Here is a 27,284-nt window from a genome sequence, read left to right as displayed (position 1 = left end):
TTTAGATGTTTTAGGACTTTAATGTCCTTCACATGTTCAACAAAAAACACTGACCACAGATGAACAATAGGGGAAAAGACTCTTCAGCAATGATCTTCCAGAACTCACAGCATCACTGGTCAAATACCATAAAGAGAACAGTCACGTGAACAAACAATAAGGGAGTCTAACAGACACTTTCAGCTTAACAGCATAAGTGAAAAATGAAGAACCGATCAACCATCCTTTCTTCTACCCACAGAAATGTAAAAGTGAATCAAGGAGCTTCCAAATCTTGTGAAACAGCTCAAAAAGGGAAGTGGATGTGGGGAGGAGGGACATAACTGTCGAGAATGCAACACTATAACGCACAAGGTCAGGGAGCCTAACAAATTCTCAGAGTCTCTACGTATATCATCGAGAACCTTGTTATTAGAAATATGAATTCATAGAGCTATATAAACTATTTGGTATTAAAAACAGACCTTGCTATAGAAACGAGTATCATGTGATTTTTCTCTCTTTATGATAATAACAGTATAAAGAAAGATCTCCAGTTTGCTCTTTAGTCTAGAACTCCTAAACAGTCACCACACGGCTGGAACCCAGGAGACCTCACTGCTATCATTTTCCAAAGGCTCAAAATTCCCACCTACCCTCCATGCTGTGTGCTTGTGTGTCTCTAAACATAATTATCTGCAATTTGCATCCTTAAACCCACAGGCAGCTTTGAATATGAGATTTAGGTAGAAAAAGTAGCAGCAAAGACCACATAAGCTAGTAACCATTAGAAAAGCAAGAGGAAGATTTTTTTAAAATGCTTCCAGTTCAAGTCAGAATTAAGGTTAAGTCCCAACAGCTTTGCAGAGCTGTGGAATGTGTTGCTGTTGTTCTCTGAAAAAAAGAACCTATCATAAGTATGTTCATTCAAGAAAAATACCGATACCGTGCTTGTGAAGTGCTTGTAGCCATTCCCTAATTACTTTCAATTTTGTACATTGTTCAGGGCAGAGTATATGTTGATGAGGGTGTGCTCATAGCTGGTGCATCTCCAAAAAATTCTTCATGAAGGCCGCCAGCTTCTGGACGTCTTCGATGGTGACAGCATTATACAGAGAGGCCCGGATGCCTCCCACAGACCTAGAAGAACCACAGATGCAGCCATTAGGAACAAAAGCATCTGGGGAGAGGTATAGCTCAGTGGTAGAGCACATGTTTAACATCTACGAGGTCCTGGGCTCAATCCCCAGTATCTCCATCAAAAAAAAAACAAAAAAACAAAAAAGAATGCAAGCATCTGATTTAGCATCAAGACGACTCCTCCTTCCAGTCACCTGCTCCTGGGAGTCATGGTACCTGACCATCGTGTCCCACCTCCCATGTGAAAGCCCCCACAGGTGGTCAGACATCTCAGTCACTAGGAAATTCCTCCTAATGCAGTGAAGGACCATCATGCTCACACATAGCCTAGATTAACTTAATGATTCGGTGAGTCTGGGTCTGGGGGGGCGGGGGGCTGGCTGGCAGCTACTGTTGTGAGTGAGCACATATATTTTTCACTGCACACGTGGGATGAACGACTCTCTCTGATGTTCAGCAGGACCAACAGTGATCTGCTCTTACACTGAACAGGGTGGTGCCAGCCGCACCAGAGATAAGAGGGTGACCTCTGTGCTGTCAGAGCAAAGAGATTTTTCAAAGGTAATTTTGAGAAAAGCCCCCAGAAGGCATGGCCCTGCCGTGCTCTCCGCCCAGGAACCATGCTAAGGGTTACACAAGCAACAGGAGGATCTGATTCTTCCCAACAAGTTACAGTAACTGCTACTCCACGCTGAGATGGTGCCCATGTGTGTTTCCTTCTGCATCTGAACACTAAACTAACTCTGATAAGCTTCTGGATGGGACATGTACTCACCTATGCCCTTTCAGGGAGATCATGTGGAGTTCAAGAGCTTTATCCAGAAATCTTTTTTCTAAAGCATCATCTCCTTTGCTGTTGCCAATGCGGAATGGAATATTCATCTTGCTTCTATTCTGGGGCTCCACTGGACATCTGAAAAACATGTTTATGGTTCCAACTACTTTTCTGCAATGTGCAACTGCCATGAACAAAACAGAAAAATTTAAAAAAACATTTCCTAGATGCAAACAAGAGATTTAAAAAAAAAAGATCTGCCCAGAACATTTATAATTTACTCAGGAAGACCACTCTTGCAGGTGGAACGTGCATTAGCATTTTCTTATACGACTTGTACTTAATTTTCATAAGCCTCAGTTTCCTCATCTGAATATTGAGAATATTAATAATCCCTCCATTTCAGACTAGTTGTGAGATTTCAGTGGTACAACATATACGAAACTTCCAACCCACAGCAGCCACAGCCACAGGCCTCTGTGAGGGACTCTTTCTCCAAAAGGCTGCAGAGGAAAAGTAGTAAGTTGGTCCTAATAGCAACTGTAAGACTTAAAAACAATGAGCAGCAGCTTTCAAAGCACTTAGAACACGGTATTGCCCCAAGCTGCGTGACCTTGAACAAGTTACTAAATCTCTCTCTTGTGCCTCACTTTCCTCATCTATTAAATAGCAGGAAGGCTAATGGAACCTAGCACTAAGGCTGATGAGAGGATTCAATGAGCCAGTATTTGCAGATAATTTTTGTGGTACATTTAAAAATGGCCACAAATTCCTGCAACCCTCCCAGCAAGAGGTGGGGTCTCGTTCTTCACACCTTTTGAATCTGGGCTGACCTTGTGACTCACTTTGGCCAAGACTGCAACAGAAGTGATGCTGTGCAACTTCCAAGCTGAGGCCTCAAGGAGCAGGCAGCTTCTCTACCTGCCCGCTTAAAATACGGCTGCTGTGTAAGCAAGCCCCAGCTGGCCTGCTGGAAATAACAGTCCCAGCCAACAGCCGGCACCAGCCGCCAGACAGGTGAGTGAGGCCATGTCAGACCACTGCCTCCGGTTGAATAAGCGATCCCAGGGGAGACCAGCAGAAGAAACCACCCAACTGAGCCCAGCCCAACCTGCTGACCGAAAGAATCCTGAGCAAAGACGATAGCTGTTAAGTCACTGTCTTGGAGTATCCTATGATGCAAAAGTGGATAGCCAATACAATCTAGAACACTGTCTGGAACACATTAAGTACTGTTATAGGGATCTGTTCAGGTCAACAAATTTGTCTCTTTTTTCCCAGCATCTTACACAGAGCTCGTACAGACTCTCAAAAATGAGTGATGAGTCCATTTCCATATAGAATAGGTTAGTATTTGACTTCAGTTTCTGATCTGGAAAGTAAGTATGCCAGAATTATTTTCCACTGACAACAAAAGGAGACAAATAGGAGAGTGGACATGCTACTCCGGAATAAAAGAAAAATCTGTAATAACCCGCTTTTTCCATTTTCTCAAGTACACCCTGTTTTATTCTTGCACTTCTACAGGAAGGGATTCATTATAATTAAACAGCAAATAAAAGCAGCATGAGGAAGCCCCCAGAGGCTCACCCCTGAGGAAACACACATAATTCCTGTTAAAGTTAAAAGGAGTCAAATGCACATCTACAGGCAGAAGAAATGCAAGAAGGGAAATCAAATAGCTGGTAATAGGCTTTGAGCCTGAATTCTGGGCCCTCCTTTTTCATAGGTAGTAGGTTTCCCGGCCGACATTTAAATTAAAATTTTAGTGGCTACCCTCTTTCGATATTCTGCTGCCTCGGGCTCCCAACGTGAGGGTCCAATTATAGAGCTGGAATAGCAAGAAGGACATCTGACTTAAGGGGGAAAAAATGGAGAAAGGGGAAGAATTCAGAACCTGGATTTACACAGAATCCTCCTCCACAAAGGTACTTGTCCTATTGTGAAAATAAATGGTATTCATGATAGCAATGATGTCATAAAAACTAGACATTGAAGATGAAATTGGCATGCAACAGATATTTGCACAGCGCCCGAGTGTCTCTGGTATGGGGCTGAAAGGAAGGGGAAAAAAGATGAAGGGAATTAGCTGCTCCCGACCCACGGAGATGGCTGTGGAGGGAATTAAAATTCCACGGGACCAGTGCTGTGGAAGCACAGAGCTGAGTAAGTAATTCTGCCCGAGAGAAGGCTGAACGTTTCAGAGGAAGGGACATGGGAATGGTTAGGACAGGGTGAGAGGAAGGAAGAGCATCTGGCAGAGAGCTGAGTCTTCAGAGGCATGGAGGACCCGGGCAAGTTCTCTGCAGCAGCTGGAGTACTGGGTGCCTGGTCGAGGGTAGAACTGCAGGCTGTGGACAGCCCAGCAGATCTGCACTCCTGGGACCTGGACTGGATGCTCGAGTGATGGGGAGCAATCAGGTTTACACAACAATGAGATCTGGGTTTTAGAAAAAGAACTATGGCACACAAAGAGGCTGGGGAGTGGGGAGACCTGCTAGAAAGCTCTTACAAAGAACTTTCTAGGTCAAAAGAATTAGGACCTGTGACCAAGCCAGAGACACTGGGGAGTTTCAACATTGGCAGCAAATTCAAATTCCATTAGGGGCCCAGCTGTCATATAAATGTGTATCCCTGGGCCCAATGAGACAAACTCAGCACAAACTCCTGAAGATACACATTAATTGTGAGTGCCAATTCTTTACTTCCCTGGAGAAACACGCTCTCCCTTTTTTCATGAAGCATATGGCCCTCCCAGTCTGTTTCTTTTCTCCCATCTTCAGAGACACACAGATTATAGAATAAGAAATCTGGACTTTAAAACATCTTCCCATGTTCCAATAATAGTTCAAATGGTGTGTGTTAGACACTGAGCCCCACCGAGCACCACTGGAGTTATCACTAAATTTCAGAGGGAGAAAGGGCTGTTGCCGGAATGAGTCGAGGGGCAGGTAGAAGGTGCCAGGGCTGGCAGAGGGCTAGTATGGAGCCAGGTGAGTGTGTAACCAGCCGGGTAACCTTAGAACTGCAAAGATTTCCAGACAAAGTCTGAGCAGTGCTTCTCAGTGTGTCTATGCTGGAAGCTGACGTGGGTCTTAACAGGTATTACTGGAAAAGCAGTTCCATGGGCATTGAAATTTAGGAAATGCTGTAATAACAGGTCTAAACAGGTTTCTTAATTCGACTTCCTGGATCATCTCAAGAGCTCATGTGAATTTTGAACTCCCAGGAGGGTAATTCACACAGGAAGGCAGTTTTCCCCAAATGTATGTGACTGAAAAACCCTGTGTATCTCTGGGATTCGTGTTCTAGAATGGCCACTGGGAAACACCGGGACTTCCCAAGGTACCAGAAGGGTAAGTATGAGGGGAAAGGCACCATCTCACAAAGGTGGGGAGGGCCGGGAGGAAGACTGAAAATCGCAGGCTGTCAGCCACCAATTACAAGATGCTCATTTCAGTGATGTCCACTCTAAAGGACATTCCAGAAACAAGGGCGTGAAGAGGGAGAGGTGCATCCTGAGGTAAGAGAAGCCCATACCAGGCCTCTCCTGACTGCCTGGCTTTAAAATAAAAGATTAATTTTAAATTTGCACATGATTAGGAATATCTAGAGTAAAACTACGGAGATCTATCACCCCCTTCCACAGAGGGGGCTTCCACGAACAGTCTCTTGTGCCTGCTTCAGGATCTTGGTAGACACACAAATGCATATATGTGTGTGTATATACATATGTGTTTAATTATGTATATGTACATATATGGTGTTTACAAACACAAATGTTGTGGGTTTCCAAGCGGAATAATAGATAAAACCTTTTCTACTCCCACTCTTTTTCCTTTCGATCTGATGACATACCAAGTCATCTTCCCACGTCTGCTCACACAGACTTTCACCGGTCTCCATGCACACACTGTTCCGTACTACAGACAGACCTTCATTTCCTTCATCAGACCCCTCCTGAGGGCACCTGGGTTAGCTCCAGATTCCCCCCTTACAGAAGCAACCCACATCAGACTTGCAGGTGACTGATTTTGTGCACAATTCTGTGCCCGGCAGAGTACCAGTAGAGGGCAGAAGGTAAAACTCCTTGGTCAAAGAACAAGAGTTTGGAATTTCGGTGGGTGCTGCAAACCTCACTCCAAAACTGAACGAATTTATACATAGCATACCATCAGTGTCTTCCCTTGCCAACACCCGATGTCATCAGTCTTTAGAATTTCTGCTGATCAGAGGGGAGAGAAAATCCCATGGCTTTAAGCTGCATTTCCTAAAGAAGTTGGCTCCTTTTCATTTGCCTATTAGCCAGCTGTTTCTTCAGAGTTGTTTGCTCATACTGTTAGAAACCACCCCTTGCCTTTTTTTTAATTTGGTGATTCTTTTTCATTAGTTTGTGGGTTCTTGCCTAGATCAAGAATAGTAAACTTTGTATGTTACATGCTACCAAATTTTTCTCGTGTCTGTCATTTTGTTTTGTTTATAATGTTCAAGACCGAATTGTATGAACTGTAGAAAAGTTTTAATTTGCATGTAATTAAATGTCTTTTACTTTATGGCTTCTGAGCTTTATGGAGTATTTAGGAAGGTCTCTGTACTCCCTATACTTAGAAATTCTCTCCTGTATTCTGTTTCTTGCATTTAGATGCATTTGCATTTTTCCAAATGATTAGAATTTGTGTATAGTGTGATGCAAATATTTAACTCTAATTTTTGTTTAAATGAATTATCAATGCTTCAATCAGTTATAAACATGCTTTTTTGCTTAATTCAAAATGCAATTCTCAAGTAAACATGTACCTGTTTCTGGACTTTTCCATTGATCTACTCTTTCTGCCAGTGGCTTCATAGTATTTTAATAGATCATATGTTCACATTACACTTTACTAATGTTAATATCTACGTTTAAATTTTTTTCATTTCATTTGCATTAACTTTCCCAGATGAACACTGAATTTATTTCTAGATATTTACTAACTTTCATGACTCTCGTGAATGAGATATTTTCTCATTGTTTTTTATTGTTATTTCTGGAGTATGGGAAAGTAACTGAGTTTTATGTATTTAAATGTAACTGATCACAATTCTGAACTTGATCATTTCTACATTTTTCCATTGATTCCTGCATTTTGAGTAGAAAGTCACATTATCTATGATTTTTGTTGTTTCCTTAGAGTAGTAGTTAAAGGCTCTGGAACCAGCCCTCTGTGACCCTCCCCACGTTCATACCCTATCTGATCCCACCTCCTCACTGCACCTGAACCTGTCTGTGCTGCTGTGAAATAGGCTTACTGTCTGTTCACAGGGTCGTGATGACAATAAAATGTATTAATATCTGTACTATATATAAAACAGATAAACAACAGGGTCCTACTGTACAGCACAGGGAACTATATTCAGTTTCTTGTAATAACCTATATTTAAAAAGAATATGAAAAAGAATAAATATATAACTGAATCATTACGCTGTACACCAGAAACTAACACAACGTTGTAAATCAACTATGTTTCAATTAAAAAACAAACAAACAAAAATTGATGAAAAGGAAAAAAATGTATTAATACCTATAAAGCGCCAGGGGCCCAGCCTGCTTCATTTTATTTTCCGGTTGTCACTAGAACCATCATGTGCCTCCTTCCCTTTCCTAAGGCCTGGTCCCCACATGAAGGTGGAGAGAAAAGGTGACCTCAGATCTGGATTTGGACTCCATCCCTTGGACCTCTCTGTCATATTAAAATTAATATCTAACATATATCAAATAAACACTGCATGTCAGGATCATCCTAAGTGCTTTCCATAATAACCACAAATAATATTAAGAGCTAACTCTTAATGGATGCTCCCTCTGTGCCAAGTATGGTTTCTGGGGCTTGACACAATGAACCAGCGGGAGAGCCCATGTTCTTAACCTCTACTGTATATATTCCTTATTCACATGCATTTTCATTTAATCTTCATGACAGTCATAAGATATTACGGACAAATTGCAGATGAGAAAACTGAGTCTAGAGCTACTAGGACGTTCGCCCCAGGCCACATGCAAGTAGGCAAAGTGGGGCTTCTAAGGCCAAGGTGCTAAACTGCCCAAGTGGGTTCAGCTCACAGCCAGCCAGCGCATGGGGATGGTGAGGCTATGGAATGAATGCAGGGACTTCAGTGGTAGCCTTCTCAAGTCCCAGACTTACAGGCCAGGGTCACTGGCAGAGCTGGTACAACCTCAAGCAAACCACCCAGAACTGTGTTCCGTAAAGGGGCTGCCTTACAAGTCAGGGGTCACCAAAGAGGGGACAAAAATGAAGAGCAAATGTGATGTTGGATGGCAAATTCCAACTCTAGGTTACTTGGTATTCCTCTTAAACACTGCTCACCCCTCACCCCCTGCCCCGCCCTGCCTTCGGGGCCACATTTCTACAGGGAAGAATTTCCTAAAAACCCAAGTGCATCCAGGGACAGCCAGTGGGCGTCCAACTGCAAATGCTGAGGAGACAGGGCGCAAAGCCTACTCTAGACCCTGGTAACAAGGTCCCACAGGAACACCGTGAGCCAGGATGACATTTTCCGGGCAGGCAGCCCAGCAGGGGAGTGGAAGTTCTCCAGAAAGAGATTTATTCAGAAGACGATGCAAGTTTGGGGTGAAGGCTGTTCATAAGTGAATGAGGAGTTTTGTGTGGGAAGGTGATCAGATTCCCCAGGAGACAACCTGCCTGCTACACTGGCTTCAGCAGGCTGCCTCCTCGAAGTGCCAGCTTGGGTGCTTGGAGTTGAAGGACCTCAAGGGGCAGAAAAGCATTAGGGCATTCCCAGTGTCCCTTCTACACTTTGTTTCTAATTTCCTGGACTTTTTCTGGAGGCATCACCGTTCTTTCAGTCCTCCCATTTTGTGCCTACGCATCTCTTGGGAAATACATGGAGACAAAAGCTACTAGAAAAATTGGTCTCCTATCCACAATAGCAGCCAAGGGCTTTCACTCACATTGGGTTCCGAGCGCTCTTTGGGAGTCAGGAAGATGACTTTTTCCGGGTCCTAGCACAAGGCCAGCCCAGAGCCGTGCTGTGGTGCCATTTGCTGGATGGATAGATGGACAAATGGATGGGTATCAGGCAGACAAATGGATAAATGAACTGGTGAATTAAACATATCTTCAGACCTTTCCACAGACTTTCTTTCCATTCCCAACACAAGCCATGCCCTCTAGGCAGCCCACTCTCTGCTCTCCAAACACACTACTTTCTTCCCTTAGTGCCTTGGCAAGGGCCATTCCTTGTCTTTCTGAAAACTCCTAAAAGTAATTTTGGAAAACAAAATTGAAAAAAAAAAGTAATTTTGCCCTCTTCTCTGCCTCATTCTGTTCATGCCCAAGGTTCAAATTCATCCAAAAGCCCTCCCTTCACCTCCAGCTAAAGCCGTATCTTCCTGCCCCCAGCTCATGCCTCGCTATTTAGCCTCTGGCTGTGAACTCCTGGGATCATCTCCTGCTAGTCATGCGAGTTAAAATGGCTCCAGTAAGTGCCAGCGGAGCACCCTAGCCTCCCCACTCACACATCGGGGTCTGAGGTGGAAAATTCCCCAGGGCCAGCCTCCCAGCCTGCACTTGCCTCTGGTGCACAGAATCACAGAGCAAGCAGAAATGCATAGTCTGTACCCTTCCCCCAGATGGCATGTGGAAGAGGACCCCAAAGGTCAAGGCATTCAGCCAAGCTGGACTTACTGAGGGCTTGTGGCTGGAGGGTCACAGCAGGCCAGGAACTCGCAGGAGCAGACAAGCATTTAAGGGCAGAGTGGCAGCAGCAGTAAGGTGCTGCCCCCAAAGACCCCCCAACCCCTAACCAGGGATGGTTATGGGGATGTGTTAGCATGTCCTGGGAAAAATACACAATTCTAAGTTAGGACTGCGGCATCATTTTATTCTGTCCTATGTGGCCCACTAAATTCTCAAAAGAGAGTGGGAATTCCCTTGTTCTTGTTAGCCAGATATTTTTGTTACAACTCACTGAACTCCAAAGAGTAAAGGCCACTAAAAGCTGGGTCCTGGCGTGGTAAATGGGGTAAGTGCTCACGCATGTGGCTGTATAAACACGCATGCACACATAGCATCATCACGTCTGGTCCTCATACAGCTATCCCTACCTTGAAGGAGAGGAAAAGCAAATGAAAACATCATCTATTAAGCCCCTTGTGCCAGACACTCTACTGGTATTTCACATCTGGCATTTTGGAAAGAAGCCCATTGTGGGGGATTGAGTGGCAGCCTCTGCCAAGTTTTATCCACGTGCTCACCTCCAGAATCTGTGAACATGACTTACTTGGAAAAAGGGTCTTGGCTGTTACAATTAAGCCAAGGATCTCTAGATGAGATAAATCATCCCGGATGATCTGGTAGGGGGGCACCCTAAAGCCGATGACCCAGAAGAGAAGATATACAAGAAAGGAGGCCATGCAAAGGCAGGGGCAGAGCATGGGGTGAGGCAGCTGCAAGCCAAGAAACGCCTGGAACCCCCAGAATCTGAAAGAGGCAGAAATGGATTCTGCCCTAGAGTCTCTGGAGGAAGTACAGCCTTGCTGACGTCTTGATTTTGAACATCCAGCCTCCAGAACCGTGAGAACAAATTTCTCTTGTTTTAAATCACCGTGTTAGTGGCACTTTCCTCCGGCAGCCCTAGGAGACAAGTCCAAGGCCCATACATTTTCTGTACCCCTCACAGGCACCAGTCCAGCGGGCAACACATGTTCATGAAACAACTGGTCACAAAAACGTTTAACTAGGAGTCAACTCAGACCACAGCCAATTCCATTCACCAACTGCGGGCCGGGATGAGAGCGTTTGTCCTGTAATAAGGGAAACAGTAAACTTTCCCCAAAGAGTAAACAACCCAAGGGAGGGGCCAGGAGGGGGCATTTACACTGAGGTCTCCAGCAGAGTCCTGAGCTAAAGAGGAGAGCTTCCAGCAAGTATGTGTGCTTTGCCCCCCAGGGGACAAGAGAGGAAGCAGGCAGCAGGAGAAGGGGTCTGCCTGGGGATGAACTCAGACTCTTCCCCTGGGTGATTGATGTCTCTCGTGCTCCTGGGGACTTCAACAGGATGGCTGCACCCTTTTTCCAAGAGGACACAGCACATATGCATTTGTAAATTCACAAGTGGCAAAATGTGGGATTTAAAAAAAACCCATTGACTTACACGTAAAATCCTTGAGAATTATCAATAATATCATAAATCATTCGCGATTTGGTGGAGCTAAGCTTCTCCATGGCTGCTGCACCGCCGTTGTTCTTAATCCACTCCAGGACCAAGCCCATGACATAGATGCTAAAATAAAGATTAAAAAATACATACATTCATTTAGTTCAGCTTTGCAGAAGTAGAGAGACATTCAAGCAAACTGCCTGAAGTTGTACTAAAACAGATGTAAAGACACCACTAGGAAAAAAAAAAGTGAAAAAAAAGGAGACACCATTAGACATAGACAAGATGAAATCAGGCCATGTGAGGACCAAGGGCAAGAGGGTGTCATGAAGCAAAAACTAAGACCAACCCAACTCTAGGCCCCTGAGCGCCCTTCAGAAAAGAGGGTTAATTAGACTCCTCACTGGAGGTCACATTGGTCCCCACTGTCCAGCCTAAGCCCTAATGCAAACTCTCCAGGACACCTGGAACACGCCACACCTGGTGACAGTTTAGCCCTGCCACAAGCATCCTCAGACTCTACAGTCGTGGAAGGCTGGAGGCCCAGTATTAACCCTTTCTCCCCCACAGCCCTGGTGCAGGGCCCTCCACCTGGCGGATGCAGGGTGGCGTGCTGCTAAGAGCCTGGGCTGTGGGTCAGAGTCCTGACTCCAGTCCCTGTGCTGCCACTTACTAAACAGATTACCTGGGATTAGTCACTGTGGGAATCCAAACCTCAACTTTCCCATTTGGAAACAGAGAGACCTACCAGCCTACGGTGGACACCCAGCATTTCAGCTGCCCTGCTCTTCCTAACTCCACCCTCCCACCCTACAGAAGCCCCAGCAGGGTCCCTTGCTCCCCTGGTCTCAAAGCTGGGCAGGGGAATTAGCTGGACCAATCAGAGCCCTCTGCTGGGAGTGAGAAGAGGAAGAATTGTGTGTTGGTGACACTGTGAGATAGGAGGTGAGAGCCCCAGAGGGCATCTGAAGGGGGGCTCATCTGAGGTATAGGAGAACAGATGGGGTAGGATTCGGGTCCCTGGTTCCACGAGGACCTGCTGCGCCTCAGCCCCTCACAGAGCTTGGGAACATCCCTTTCTGAGCCCAGATTTCAAGTCTGTCACCTGTACAACTCAGAGCTCTTGTGGGGACTGCAGGGAATGGGTTGGGTGAGGTGCCTGGTGCAGGACCCGGCACTTGGGAGGTGTAGTTAGTAGTATCTTCACTAGTTAAGTGCTCAAAAGTAAGCCCAACACATACGCCACTGAAGAACAGTGATCTGCTGAAAGTCCCTCTGTTTAGAAAGGTGCTGAGGGCTCCGTGCATGCCTCACTGAATGCCCATGGGGCCAGAGCAGAGGTCTCCCAGGGAAAAGACACCATCTTCCTTGAGCTGAAAGTTTGGAGAAGGTCAGTGTTCAACTATGCTCTCTCCACGAGTGGGACTAAAGGTCCCCTACAGGAATTTGTGTAAACTTAGCTGCTGGGCATCAACGCCCAGCAAAGATGTGGGGTGATGACCCCTGGACACCACTGTCTCCTCATTTATTAATGCCCTGAGCCTTTTAACACCATGAAGGTGACAGAGTAGGGGGGAGGCGGGGGAAATCACTGGGTCTGGAAAATGTTCCAACACCAGAAGCTTGTCCTAGGGATTTTGTCCCAAGATACTGACTGGCTCATTCACTGCCTCCAGGTGGGCAGAGAACCCACGCATTTCTACCCCCAGAAGGTAGCAGACGCCAAAACTGGGCTGCCCAGCGGGCACTGGGCAGAGAGTCGCCAGCACTCAGACCCACGTGATAGCCTCTCTAGAAGCTTTTCCAGCCCAGTACACCATAGAGCGCTGGGAGGAATGAAAACCGGCAGTGAGTGGTAGAGGGAAGGGAGAACAAGCAGAACACAGCCCCTGAATAATTTATAGCCTCGGAGGTAGCTCTCTAGGTAAAGACTAAGTTAGAGGGACAAAGGAGAAAAAAGAAAGTAAGAGAAGGGAACATGGGCCAGGCACCCTGCTAGTTGCTCTCCCATCTACTGATCAAAATAATCTGGTCAGAGCTGCCATCTCATTTTACAGATGTGGAAACAGGCTCAGAGAGCTTGACTTGGCTAAAGTCAGCCCACAAGTGGCTGATAAAGTCAGGATTCCAACCCCAGTTGTCCTGACTCCAAAGCCTAAGTTCTTTTCACAGTAACAAAGGCCTCTGGTTTCCTAGGGGCTCCAGGACCCTCAACCACTATCTCACCTGCTAACAGGGCAGCCAGGTTGGCACCAGGCCTCACAGACACAGCTGCCAGAAGCAGCTGCTATGGGGCATCACAACACACATGCACATATGTGGGCACGTTTGTGTTCCAGGTACGATGCTGCCCTGGACTCCTCCGTTCCATGAGACTCTCCAGAATTTCCATCTAATTCAAAATGGCTCACTTCTCTACAAACCACAGAAACACACCCTGCCACATTATCCAAGCAGAGTCACATGCATGCACCTGCCTATTCACTGACAGTGCTTTTCAGAGGCCAAGCATCACCTTGACCTGCAGCTCTGTTATCCCAGGGTTCCCAAGCTGTTGTTCCACTAATCAAATCAAGGCTACAGCAAAGGCTCAGGTCAAGTCGACAGTCTCACCCAGACCTCGGCACCCAGACATTTCCCTCTTGCTGTGTGACTCACTGCCCATGCTTGATGGCTAATCTTAATGGGATGTGAGCAAGCTCAGTCAGCAGAAAGCCCATCCACTCTACACACTGCCCAGAACCAGCAACCTTAGCCTTGGTCTATGAGGCCTCAGCGTGAGGCAGATGCTTCAGAGGGAAGCAGGCTCTTCTGGAGACCAGACACCCCCAGAGTGGAAGGATGTCTGGCCCTGCGACTCGACTGGGACTTTCAATTCATTTTTTTAAAAAGATGATATTATTATCATCACTCTGCCACTCAGCTATTTGCACCCCTCCCAACTTATTATTAACTCCTGCCTCTACCCTCATGCAATCCAAAATCTTCAAAACACACGGGCCCTAAAATGCTTACACAGCTTTGCCATTTGGTCTCCATTCTCCCCACTAACAACCAGGGTAACACTTTTAACTGATTTATGCCTTTGCTTCTAAAATGCCACCTGCTGCACCCAGCACAGGTGGACTGTCCATTAAATGACCACATAAATCACAGTAGGTCCACTCGATGGAATATCATACAGCAATTCAAAGGGGAAAAAAGGCAGGCATCTGAGCCGGCACGGCAGTGTTCACAGTACACTGCTGGGTGGAAAAAAGAATTCGCAGAACAGCCTGTACAGTAACGTTCTATTTGTATAATTAAATACACTGCTCTGGATATTTGAAGACGCCCAGTTAAGGGTCAGGGCACACAGCAAGCAGTTAACAGTGGTTACTCTGGCAGGCTCCGCCTGCTTCAGAAATCTCTGCCAAGATCATGTGTTATTTTTTTAAAGCAATATGAAATACTCTCCGGGCACTAGGGATTAGAAAAGCATGCCAGAAATTCCCCTGGGAAACTCGCTCTGGCTGTTCTGAAGAACAAGCCTCCTGGACAGGCCCACACTCCCATTCTGATAAGAAGGGTGGCCTGGGTTAGTGGGGTTATTTTGTTTCTCATTAGTTACCTTATCCCATAATACAGCTAAAGCCAATTTATACTTACAGGTTCAGTCAGTAATGGTAAGTAAAACTCTCTTGTGGGGTTAGAAGGGAAGTTTAGGCATCTTTTTGTTTGTCCATTAATTGGGCTTAGTGTGCTCCACTAAAGGGTTAAGTAGAAGGCCCAAATGGTCCTTTATTCCACCCCAATTCACGGCTCAGGGCCACAGGCAACTATGTACAGGCCAGCTGTCCAGCTCAGTTCAAACAAACCGCCCAGGGCCTATGGTCATTTGGCTCCGATTTTAAAAAAACAGAAGAAGAAGAATGAATGAATGAATGAATGAATGAATGAAAAAAAGCTTCTTTTCAAATGTGAGAACTTTTCAAGGACTTTCATGTGTTACAAATTCTGAAGGGTTCTGAATGCCTCATCAGCTCACATCCAGGGATGGTGGAGGGTGTTTTGCACAAATCTTCTCTCTACATTTGTTGCTTGTTCTCAGGGGGGAGCTACAACTTCCTAATCTTGAATGCTTAAGTAGCCCAGATGAAATAGAAACTTCTCAAGTCATGGATTTAGGGAAACTACAGACTTTTAATTTTTGCCTTTTCTCTTCTTTTGGAGTAAAAGAAAACAAGATATCAAGGGGTGTCTTGGGTCAGAATGCACTTAACCCAATCTCTTTCATCTTTCACATTTATAGGATTGTGTTTTAGTATTATTAGCAATCCTTTCCCCGAGATGGTCTACTTCCACTATTCTGATCTGTCTGGAGAAGAAACTTTACCCTTTTCCTGCCCTTGTTTCTATGTCTGGCTCGGTCTGCTCCTCAGGCAGGAAGACTCTGGGCAGGGAGTGTCTGCCGTCCCCTACACTTGTCCTCACCGCCAGGTGAGCAGGTTGACCAACAGACCCGACTGATCGACTCCCGGGGGCTGGGGCCTGCACAGGGGCCCCTCTATGAGTCACTGAAAGAGGGACTTTCCCTCAGGGCCACCAACAAGTCTGACTTCAGACATTTTTATCTTCCATTAGACAGACTGACCTGCTTTCCCACCATCCCTGCTGACTTTTCACTCTAATGTTAACAGACAGCATTTTAACATATTCACGACATTTAAAAAATGTGCTTCAAGGTACCTTGTGGAGAAGGTACCCGAGGGTGCGACAGCTCCCCCTGCTCCTCCAGCCTGGGCTCTCATCAGGATTTGCTGGCCTTCAGGCCACATTTCAGGGCCAGGGCTCTCCCTGTCTCCTCACTCCCAGAGACATGGGAGCCTCTGCCTCGCCCTAAAACACTCATCTGCCTGCAAGCCGGGCCCTGGCCGCACATTCTAACAGCTAAGGACAAACAGCTCCCGCCAACTCCTGCCACTGTGCAGCCTGGCGCTGAAGCCCCTTCCCCAGGGCCCTGTGCTTGAGGGTCCCCCACTGTCCTGCACCGCCCAGCACAGCAGTGCTCCTTTCCTAGCTGGTCAGTGATCAATGGTCTTCCCACTGCCTGGAACTCCAGCAGCAAGATGGGCAGGTGAGACAGATTCAGCCCTGCCCCCAATCCCTATCACACACTTAGAAGCACTTTCCACAGGGGTGAAAGAGTGGGATTGACAGGTAACCAGCACAGGAAGCACCAGAATACCCGGCTCCCCGAGGAGAGAGGGGACACAAAATGAGGAGCTGCTCTGTCTGGCCCAGGTGAGCCATGCGGAAAACCAGCAAAACTTCCCTTCAGAGTTCTAGCTTTGAAAAAGCTCCTTTCTTTCCTTTGGTAAATTACATGGAAGAAGTTTCCTACAGGCAGCACCTCATAGTCTAACAAAGCCCCAACCCCATGGGGCAGCGACCTGAACCAGCCCGAGACCCTCTTCATGTGCTTTTATAAGAGAACTTCCACCATCACTGGAAAACCCGACCAAGTGGAAGAGCTGGACTCCAATAGTGATCGATTCTCCTGAGATGGGATCCTTTCAACACAAACCCACACTGAAATTTTCGCTTGTGAAGAGCACTAAGGTACAGGGTGCATATACCCAGGCTCTTAAGCCAGGCTGCCTGGCTGGGTTCAAACCCTGGCTATGCCACTTTCTAGAAGTACAGCTTTGGCTTCTTCACTTGCAAAATGGGACTAAGAAGAGTACCTCCAAAAATCATATTCAATACCTTGTAACAGCCTATAATAAAAAAGAACATGAAAAGGAATATATATACATATATATATATAACTGAATCACTATGCTGTTCCCCAGAAATTAACACATTATAAACTGACTATACTTCAGTAAAAAAAAAAAAAAGTACTTTCCAAGTATTTACTAGGTGCTTGGGAGATTTAGAGGGTCATATACATAATGTATCACTATTTTACATCATAGCTGCCCTGAAAAGATGAATATAAACTCTGGTTCTGTCCACCTCTCTCCCCAAAATGTAAGGCTCTGAGAACTAACAACAAACAACAACAGAAACACGAATAATAATAGAGCAGCTAACATTTATAAATCACAGAGAGCCATATCCATCATTCAATCCTCACAGCAACCAATTATTCCTGGAGACATCTGCTGCACAGATAGGTTATGCAACCTGCCCAAGGTCACATAGTTATTTAGTAGTAAAATCTCTCAGGCAACTGTGAAATCCCAGGTGTCACAAAGAGTTTCACAAACTACTTGAGTCTGAGAGTTAAAAGATCGTACTTCCCCTCTCACTTGGATAACGGGAATCCAGGCTAACAGGACCCCTACAGACTGGGTGATAAAACAGAGGTGTTTGTTCCAGTCAGTGTGTTCCATGCCGGGCAGCCAGCTTCAAGCAGGCTCAGCAAGAAAAAGAAAGGAAAGCTGGGGCAGTCTGGCCTTTTAAAGTCCTTCCAAGCTGCACTGGTTGTTTGCGATGCAGGCATGACATTTCATGTGCAAAAGCTTTTGGGTTAATGGTAAACCACCAAGGCTATCGCGAGCAAACAAAAACACCCCAAAAAGAAAGGCAAGAAAAGCTGATCAAACACGCACAGAGAGTAACGAGGCAGAGGACAGCTGGGCAAAGAAGCCTGGTAGGCTACCTGGGCTATGAGGTCACCGATTCATGGAATCATGTCCTACTTTAAAAAGTCACCTTGTATTGATGGGAAGTACTGAGACCCCCTCACTGGTCCCCAGCCACACCCCAGAGAGTTACCTGAAGCAGGGAGGTGTGTTGTATAGGGAGTTATTGCCAGCCTGCACTTTATAGTCCAGGACGGAGGGGCACTCCCTGAGGGCGAACCCTAGCAGGTCGTCTCGGACGATCACCACCGTGACTCCCGCAGCGCCAACGTTCTTCTGCGCACCAGCAAAAATCACACCAAACTGAAAAGGAGAAAACCTGCTGTATTAGACACACTTGGTCATTTTTCATCAATATAATCAAACTTCCCAATCTCTTTCCAAAGCACAATTTTTATGAGGAAGTGACTTTTCTAAGTGTTCAGAGCACATTCCCTTCTCTAAAGGAATCTCCATCTGGGACAGAAAACCAATACTTGTGAGTTCAGAGCCTACAGATTATGAGTCTGTCTGGTCCTTCTCCCCATGAAGGGGCCAGCCCAAGCCCATCACTGTGAAGACCTTGCATCTATTCAGATCCACTATTACACCTTTTTACTACATCCAAGCCCATTTTTAAAATAAGGCTGCTGTCCTACAGGGTTACAAACCTAAAGAAACCAAATTTTAAACTTTTTTTAAATTAAAAAAAAACTTTTTTAGGTTACAAACCAAAAAAAAAAATTTTTTTAGCCATTTATATTTGTATAAAGGGACAATCAGAAGATGCACAGAAATGAGACAAGCTGCCTAAGAGAAAAGAAATTTTAGACAAAAGATGTTTAAAGGTGCTGCAGGAAATTTTTTCGTGTACGATACAGAACCCTGTCCCATTTCTCCCCATGAAATCTTTAAGAAAATTCAGTGGCACTCCAAGTAGGAGGAAGGCGGACAGCCTGGCCTGGCAGGGAGGAGAATTTAACAGTTGACATTGTTAAGAATTTTCAGTGCACAGTGACTGATAATAAAAACAGGCTATAAACAAAATACTGTACATCCACAGAACAGAATATTACTGAGCCCTTAAAAAATGAAATCTGACACACACTACCATGGGGCAAACCTTGAGAACACTATGCTAAGTGAAATAAACCAGACTCAAAGGACAAATATTGCATGATTTCACTTATTCGAGGTACCTAGAACAGTCAAATTCACAGAGAGAGAGAGTAGAATGGTGGTTGCCAAGGCCTGGAGGGAGGGAGGACTAGGGTTGTTTAATGGGGACAGAGTTCCAGTTTGGGAAGAAAAAGTTCTGGAGATGGATGGTGGTGATGGTTGCACGACAGTGTGTATGTACTTAATGCCACTGAACTGCATGCTTAAAAATAGTTAAAATGGTCAATTTTATGGTAACTATATTTTACTTCAATTATTTTTAAAAACACTTGTCAGTTTGTTTTAAATTTTTTACAGATGCCATAGCCCCCATGGCGCGCACCTGGGTGCCCTGCTCCCACTGCCCATCCTGGTGAGCTGCTCCTAAGTCTATGAGTCCTGTCGATGCTCTTGGAGCTGAGGTGGGTTCAAGGCCAGGTGGGGCTTCTTCATAGCCCCCCTGAGCTTGGATAATGTGAATTTTCCCTTGAAGACAGCAAGCAACTCCCCATGTGTTGACCCAAAAATTCTCAAAGAGCCACTCTCAGAGGCAGGTAAATTCCCCAAGAAGTCAAGTGTCATCCTGGGCTAATCATTAACACAGGGCTGGGAATGTCAGGACATAAACATTCTGACAACCAACACTGCCGGCTTTTCCCTGTTCTAGTGTACATGAAAATGCCCTTAGACAAACAGAGATTCCAGGTTCCCTCCCACCCAGGCCTCTTTTACACTCTACCTTGGAAACATCCACTGGCTTGGACAGGAAGTTTGAGGACATGTCACAGACCAACACTGCTCCCTTGACATCAGGGATAAAGTCAAACTCCACTCCGTGCACGGTCTCATTGGCACAGTAGTACACATAGGAAGCATCTGGGCTGAGGTTCCAGGTGCTCGGATCTGGAATTTCTATCACAGGAGACAAGCTGGGGACATGTTTACTCCCTTCTTCCCTTAGGTAGATGGGAGTCTACCAGGAATGACGCCCCTTCCCTAGCAACGGAAGACTGATCCCAGACTGTTCACAAGTGAAAGTTGTTACTGGGGGCAAATAATCTTCAAGAACGGCATGGTGGGTATTTGGGGTTTTTCCTCATCACCCAGTATCCATCCATCCTATGTCCACTGACAGTTTCCTGTTTGGGCACCAGCCTCCCCCACCCTCATCCCATGTAGCTCCAGTGGTGCTAATTCTACCCATAGCACCGAAGGTAGAACGCAACTCAGGCGTGGCCACATGACTGACGCGGAATGGGACACAGGGGACATAGACTGTTACTGGGAATACTTGAGCAAAGGCGCTGAAATGTGGGACAATATAAGGTCAGGAGCAGCTGCAGCCACCTTCTGAAAAGGAGGGGCAGCTTTCCTAGCTGTGGAGGAGACAGGGAGAGATACCAGGACTGGGAGACACCATGCAGGGAGCCCCTGATCAAGCTATACCTAAAACCAAATTAGCCTCTGGGCTTTGCTAGCCTAGGAATATGCTTTCTGCAGCAGCCAGGTAGTTATCTTAAAGGTACAGCCATCCAGTCAAAATGGTATCAAACTAACTACTGATGAGGAGAAAAAAGAATTGCCCTGGGCAGGGGTAACCTGCTATCTGAGGAGGGACCACTTGGCAACTAGCATCTCACCATCCAGCTCAGCTCCCAGCACTTACTTGTGTAACTCCCAAGTTTAGGGTGGACGATATTCACAGTCCCAAACTTCTTGGCTTCTTCTGCAGCCTTAGCTGACCAGGATCCTGTCACCACATAGTCGGCACACCTTCCTGCTTTCAGGCCAATCAGGTTTAAGGGGACAGCACTGAACTGGCCACACCCACCTCCTTGCACAAAAATCACCTTGTAGTTGTCCGGAACGGCTCTGGGCAGAAGCACAGGTGACAGTAAATAAAAACTCAAGGGGTCAAAGTTTGAGAATGAGTGATGCTCTACCAGCGCTTGACCTTGAGTGGATAAACTACGAGAACAACAATAAAACCCACTACTACTCTGCCTTCCCCAATTCAGTCATTGATCTACTCAATTCCTTGCACAAATATTTACTGGGCCCTGTCATGGAAGCTCATGGTTACTGTCTGGACCAAAGCTCAGAACACTCCGCTGTTCCTTTAGGGCCACTCTCAGTCCACCTGGTTCAAAGGTGGCCAATCCCAGCTCCTGGGGATGAGCATGTGACCCAAGCTGGCCAGTGGGGTTTGGTTCTGAGACCTTGGATCAAACTTCTGGTTAAGAGGATTTGTTTCTATTGAGGAAAAGAAAGAACTTGTAGGAGCTCATCTTGCAACCACAGGTGGTCACCTGGGGAAGCTAACACATAAAAAAAGCAGCAACAGGAGATGGAGAAAAAGACCCTGACATCCTGTGAGCTTCTAAATCAGTCCTGCCCTTTTCTGTTACATGAGGTAATACATTCCCTTTCTCACTTAAGCCAAGAGCTGGGTTTCTGTCACTTGCAACCAAAAGCCTTAAAAGTATGTTCGTGCTAGCCCAAGCTATGGACCAAGTGGATACTGGAGAAGAATCTTGGATAATGCTTTAGGCCTAAGCATGTATCACCTCCCTGATACACATTGAGATTAACAGCAAAATTATTTGACTCCAGCAGGGAAAATTAAGATGATGGTTGGAATGGCTACAGGCAGTACAGTAAGGCCTGCTCCAGAGGGACCAGGCCATGGAAACTGGACCCAAGCTTTTGAGCAATTTCACAGCTTGGGAACAGGTTATCCAGAAGGCCAGGGGACAGAACTCCAGCACAGAGCTATAAGGAAAGCACCACAGGGCAGGGCAGTGTGAGCGGGTCTGGCCCGCATGAAGGGTGGTGTGCATATACCTGGCCCTGAACTGTGCCTGCCTATATCGAGTGCTCAGGAGGACAGCAAAGCATGCAGGCAGGTCTTAGGAGGCTCTAGCCACGCAGTGCTCAGCAGCTAGGAGGACGCCAGCCCAAGGCAGGGTTCCTGATTTACGTTATTCAGGTGCAGGGCAGTTAATGAGGCCAAGAACTAGACGGTGGGGCACCAAACAGAGGGCTAGGGACAGGGTACAAAGTAGAAACCTGGTGAGGGGATGAAGGAATCAGCCCATAAATTGAACCGGAAGTCCAGGCCAGAGAGGCTCACGGCTGTGTGGGTCAAATGCCACATCCTTTGGGCCGATATTCCAAATCCCCACCCCATGAAGGACAGGATTGTTCTGCGACATGACAGGGAACCCAGAAGCAGCCCCAGCATGCTAAGCCAAGCAGATGATTACTGGTTCTGAATACACACATTGCAACAGGCTTCAAAGGCTCCTCACAAAAGTGGCACCAAGCCTGTCCCATCTGAGGCACTTTATCAAGGTAATTTAAAGGGAAAGTGCTGAAATCATAACAATTCCAATTTTGTCTATGAAATAATGCAAGGGTGACCCTAAAGCATTAACAATGATTAAAACATTATGTACTGATTTAGTGAATTGGGGAGAATCTTAAAAAGATGATTTTTAAGTATGGAATATTCTGGACAGTCAAGTCCAGTAAATAATGCAACAGACACCCACATATGTGGATTAGCAACCAAGAGTAACAAAATTTGTCTTTAAATTTTTAAACTTACAACAATTCCCGCACAAGATTCTCTGTGTTGCTGATAATCTTAGCGAAATCTGATGACCTGTGGCTCATTTCTGTGGAAGGAAAGACAGATAAGAAGGAAAAAAGTTCCAGTTTAAAACCAAACAAACAAAAGTTAATGCTGATGTAGCTACAAAATTTACAAATAAAATAATAAAGGGAAATGTCAGTTATTTTGCATTCAAAATTGTGGGTCACATTTCCTATAAGGGAAAATCCAAATTGATTTTCAAACTGCAAACAGTTTAGCCTTACAGTCAGAGCACAACAATTTTTCAAGTGGCAATATTCATTGAATGAGCCATTTATTAATTTATCCTTCAGTTTCTGATTTTTCTCATCTTTCTCACAAACAGGAATCCGTGTGCAAAGGCTGCCTTTTAGGACAACAGCACAAAATTGCACACTGTGCTTTCACTTCACAGAAATCTAAGAATATGTGCCAAATCCACAGGCACAAAAATTAACAGCAATGAGCACACAGTGAACCCTATGGTGTCTTAACACTCTGCAGCCTTTGAAACTACCAAAAAAGAAAAAGAAAGCTAAACTTTAAAAAAGTAAAATTTCAAACTCAAAGGTCCTCTTTTTCAATAATATAGGGGAGAGAAACTTAATGAAACTTAATATGCAAGATCTTCATAAAAGACTTGTGTACTTTGAAATATTTAACGAGTTCACGTGTAAGTACAGCAAAAACTGTAAAATGAATGTGAAGCAATGTTGTAAATGTTTGGACACTGTTATGCAAATGTATAGTATCTTCTGATCTCAGATCTCACGACAGCAAAAATTAATTATGGAACAATAAGCTGAGATGTGAACCCCTCACCAGCATTGATGTTGATTTCAAAACTGCTTCTATCAAACATGTGATGGAAGTTATTAAAATTTAAAAATATATCTGCAAACGCCTGTAGGAAGACTCAGTAGAAACTGTAGGTTTGATGTTGCATTTAAATCAGTTCTCTCTGAACTCTGGACATTCACGGAAACCAAAAGTAAATCTTACCAAGAACACTAATCCCAACTCCTTTGTAGTCTAATAATTCTTTTTGTACCTCTAACAATACCTAGGAAAAAAAAAGAAAAGAAAAGAAGATGATTTCAATATGCTGTGCACAACTCTCTCTGGACATACAAACCGGGGAGGGCGAGGGGTGGGCGGAGGATCCACCCACCAGGCCAGTGAGGAAGCTTCTGTCCCTGCCCACAGCCAATTCCCTTCCTCTTCCTGTTCCCAGAGCCCTGATGATGCAACTTACACTCAAGTTGAGTGTGAAATTATGCAATGTGACTGATGCTAAGATACAGTTTTTCCAAAGGCATGAATTTACCTAGACATAAAAATCCACTTGGACTTTAAAAACAAAAATCAAGCATAGAATTTTTCTGATAACAATTCCTTAACTGTCAACTTAAGACCTTTGGGGAAATTCTGATTCCCTAGAAAATGTCCCCTTCACAACTCTCTGAAAGAAAAAGCACAAAAAGCATAAAGTTCTGGGTTCAGAGAACAACAAAAAAAATCAATTAGGCCCAGATTAAACTGATAACTCACTTTTCCATCTTTTTGGTATACTGGGATGGGTGGGGTGGGCAGGAATTATGAAGCACCTGCTGTGGATTAAGATTTGGCAGGGATATTTATGTACTGATCTCTCTCCCCAACAACAGCCATGAAGGTGATACTCTCATCCCCAATATGCAGATGTGGAATCTCAGCTGAGGCTCTAAAGGTGACAGTTGTATGCCCCTGCCTAGCCCCTTGACCCATCTTACAAGATCACTGAAACCCTATAACCGCATTTTACCTTACTGGGACAACTGGACAGGTGGGACCCATCTAATGGCCAGTCCCCTGGTGCCAGAAAAGGCAGGGAGGAGGGACACGGCTCAGGACTTCCCCCACCCCCTCAAGAAAACACAGCTTGCTAGGGAGGCACCTCAGTGTTTTTTCCCAAAGGCAAGTAAAATGCAAATTACTACACACTGAAAAGAAAAAGACCTGTTCTTTATTTATTTGTTTGTTTATTTATTTATTTGTGTGTGTGTGTGTGTATACTTTTTTTTTTTTTTTGAGTAAGAAGAATAGAAAGCCCTTATCAGAGATGCATGCTGAAGTGTTTAGGAGTGAAATGACATATCTGGGATTGGCTTTAAAATAATCCAGGAACAGAACTGGAGAAAGAGGGTATGGGGGAGGGGTACTGAAACAAGACTGGCAAATGTCCTTAGTTGTTAAATCTTGCATGGATCCATGGATTTCATTATACTATTCCCTCTCTACCTTTGTGTATGAGAGAACTGACACGAAGTAAAAAAAGAGAAAGAAAAACTCAAAAAAATGTACACAAAATAGGTGAGAAGCATCCTGCCCTCAAAGGAGGTTCCCTTAGAAGATCCAAGCTAAAGAAGCCCTCATAAAACATAGTCTAAACTGGATTACAACTTGTCTGAAAAAAAAAAGAAACATTTTAACAGTAAGGAATTAGACCAAAAAAAGTTCCCCTGACAAGGAAGTTCAAGAATTTGTCATCGTTTTTGTAAACTGCTAGATGCTTAGTAGCACTGGCTGATCAAATAAACTTTAGCAAATCCTTTCCATTAGTAACAGAAACATCCATCTCTGCCACAGCCATCTTTGAACTTCTGTTTAGGCTGTATTTCTCTTACAGATAGTATTCTCTGAAAAGACATCTATAAAAGTTTATAATCAAGATTATCACAAAGACTTTTAAAGACTTCTACCCATAAAGCACACCCCTCATCCAGCGGAATTTACTTTTTTCAAATTGCAGATTGCAATCGCTTTCGTGGGTCACAACTAATTTTTTAATAAAATAGAACAGACTAGAGTGGAACAGAATACAAAATTGTGCATGTCATAGTTGATTAGGCTAAATATTTCATAAGGCTTTTGTTTAAATTATAATTATGTGCAGGTACCTGGTTGTCTTGTGAAATATACTTTTCACTGTGGTTACAGCCCAAAAAAAGTCCGAAAAGTTCCTCTAATACTTGTAATTCAACTAAACCAAGAAGACACATAAAAAAGCAACATTTGCCCCCCAGGTTAGAGAGCACATATGGGGGCATAAATTCTCCCAGGGAAATAAAAATTAATAATTGTTTTACTGATGACAATCACCTTTATTTTAAAAAGCCCGAACAGATTACACATTAAACAAATACACTGAAGACTCCAAAACACGGAGAGGGGAAAACCGTGAGGGTAGAGGAAACGCTGGCACAGCTCTGGGAGGGAATCTCGCCTAAAATGGACCGCAGTAACCAGGAAAAAAATAATCCCTGTTCTCTCAGCTACTGTGAGCCCTGCCCCTAGAAAAGCAAAATGTCCTTTTCCTTCTAAAATTGTGAGATTCTCTGTTCTTACCACAACACAGAGCAGGCTCTGTCCCAGGGAGATTTCCACTCTATTCAACAATAGATAATTGTAAAGCACTTGGCTATGCCCCATGTTGCTACAACATATTATCAGTCATCCTGGATAGAAAAATAAAATTATAACAGAGGGGGCAGCTGCTCAACGCGTTCAAGGCACATTAGAGATCTGGCCTCTTTCACAGCTCGGGGTGGGGTGGGATGGGTTTTGGGGGGAAGGGGAGGAGCTGGAACCTGGTTGGGGACTGGGAAGGCAGGGAGTGAGTTCCACTTGCACTAGAAAAAGTCTAGTTATGGCTCAGGGGAGAACTGAATCATTCATTTGCTCCAGAACAAAGTGAAGCGAACTGGGCGAGCCGCCCAATGCCTACCAGAGTTTGACTACTAGAATGCCTTTAGGGGACACGCCAGTTCAAAAAAATTATACGCGTGAAACAGAGGAGAGAAAAAAGGTTTTAGGGACAGGTAGTCTCTGGGGGACAAGGAAGGAAAGGCTGGACAGGACTAAAGGCTTTTAAATTTACATTTCTAACAAGCAATGTTCCCAAGTGCTGGCTACAGCCAACGAGGGGTCGTGCGTGGACCTCCAGTTTGCAATCCCCTCCAGTCAACGCGATCCCCATTCACCATTCATTCAGCGTCCATTCACGCTTCCACTCAACACTGCCTGGTTCGCAGCACTGCCCAGCAAGGCGAACGCAGAGAGAGCTTTTTCTTTTCAGCCGCGCCGCCGGCCCGGCCCCACCTGGGAGAAGGCACGGCGTGGGAGACTGCAGGTGCGCTGAACCGCAGGCCAGCATGCCCTGGCTGGCCAAGTTCTGCAACGCGGTGCACAGCTGCACAAGGAAGCCTTGTGGAGCTTCCTTCCTCAATGTATTCTTCCAGAGGCCCACCTGCGAGAGATCCTGAACTGGCTTGCACGTCCATTCGAGGCGTTTGGGGGACTCGGGGCGAGGAGAAGGTATCCCGGCGCCCCGCGCAGGGATGCACAGCCACCCGCGCTCCTGCTCCCGCCCGGACCGCACTCCCCGAGCGTGCTCTCGGGGACTTACCGAGCGCGGCAGCTTGGCTGGCCCAGGCCCGAAGTTGACCACCTGCATCAGGGAGTCCATGGTGCGACAGCCGGGACTGCGAGTCAGCTGCAGGGTACGGATCGCGTGTGCAGCGCGAGTCTGAGATCGGCGCCGACTCTCTGCCTTCTTCCAGCGCCGAGCCGGCGCCCCTATTGGCCCGCGCTGTCGCTGGCCCTCCGCTGATTGGTTCGTGCAACGGGGCTCTCATCGCCATTGGTCGTGCTCCCCAGCTGAGGCTCGGGAGCAGTTGCTCCTCCTCGCGTTTACGTTCTCAACCCCTTTTTAATCAATGCAAGGCGCGCGGGAGATTGCACCAGCCAGGCAACTCGGCTGCGC

At 45.6% G+C, this 27,284-nt stretch overlaps 1 protein-coding gene across 1 annotated transcript; it reads right to left on the bottom strand.

The window, feature by feature from the left end:
* PSAT1 (phosphoserine aminotransferase 1) lies at positions 1 to 27,082 on the bottom strand. The gene is made up of 9 exons (XM_010952790.3): positions 26,928 to 27,082; positions 23,483 to 23,543; positions 22,454 to 22,523; positions 20,510 to 20,715; positions 19,583 to 19,755; positions 17,840 to 18,009; positions 11,069 to 11,197; positions 1,895 to 2,032; positions 1 to 1,119 (listed from the first exon to the last, which is right to left on the bottom strand). Exons 1-9 carry the CDS (start codon positions 26,985 to 26,987, stop codon positions 1,014 to 1,016), a joined length of 1,113 nt encoding a protein of 370 aa, XP_010951092.1. The 5' UTR covers positions 26,988 to 27,082; the 3' UTR covers positions 1 to 1,013.
* Positions 27,083 to 27,284: the final 202 nt, after the last annotated feature.

This window comes from Camelus bactrianus, chromosome 4, assembly GCF_048773025.1.
Source record: "Camelus bactrianus isolate YW-2024 breed Bactrian camel chromosome 4, ASM4877302v1, whole genome shotgun sequence".
NCBI classification, from domain to species: Eukaryota; Metazoa; Chordata; class Mammalia; order Artiodactyla; family Camelidae; genus Camelus; species Camelus bactrianus.
Note: the sequence above shows the minus strand (reverse complement) of the source record. Positions and strands in the feature narration are given on the sequence as shown.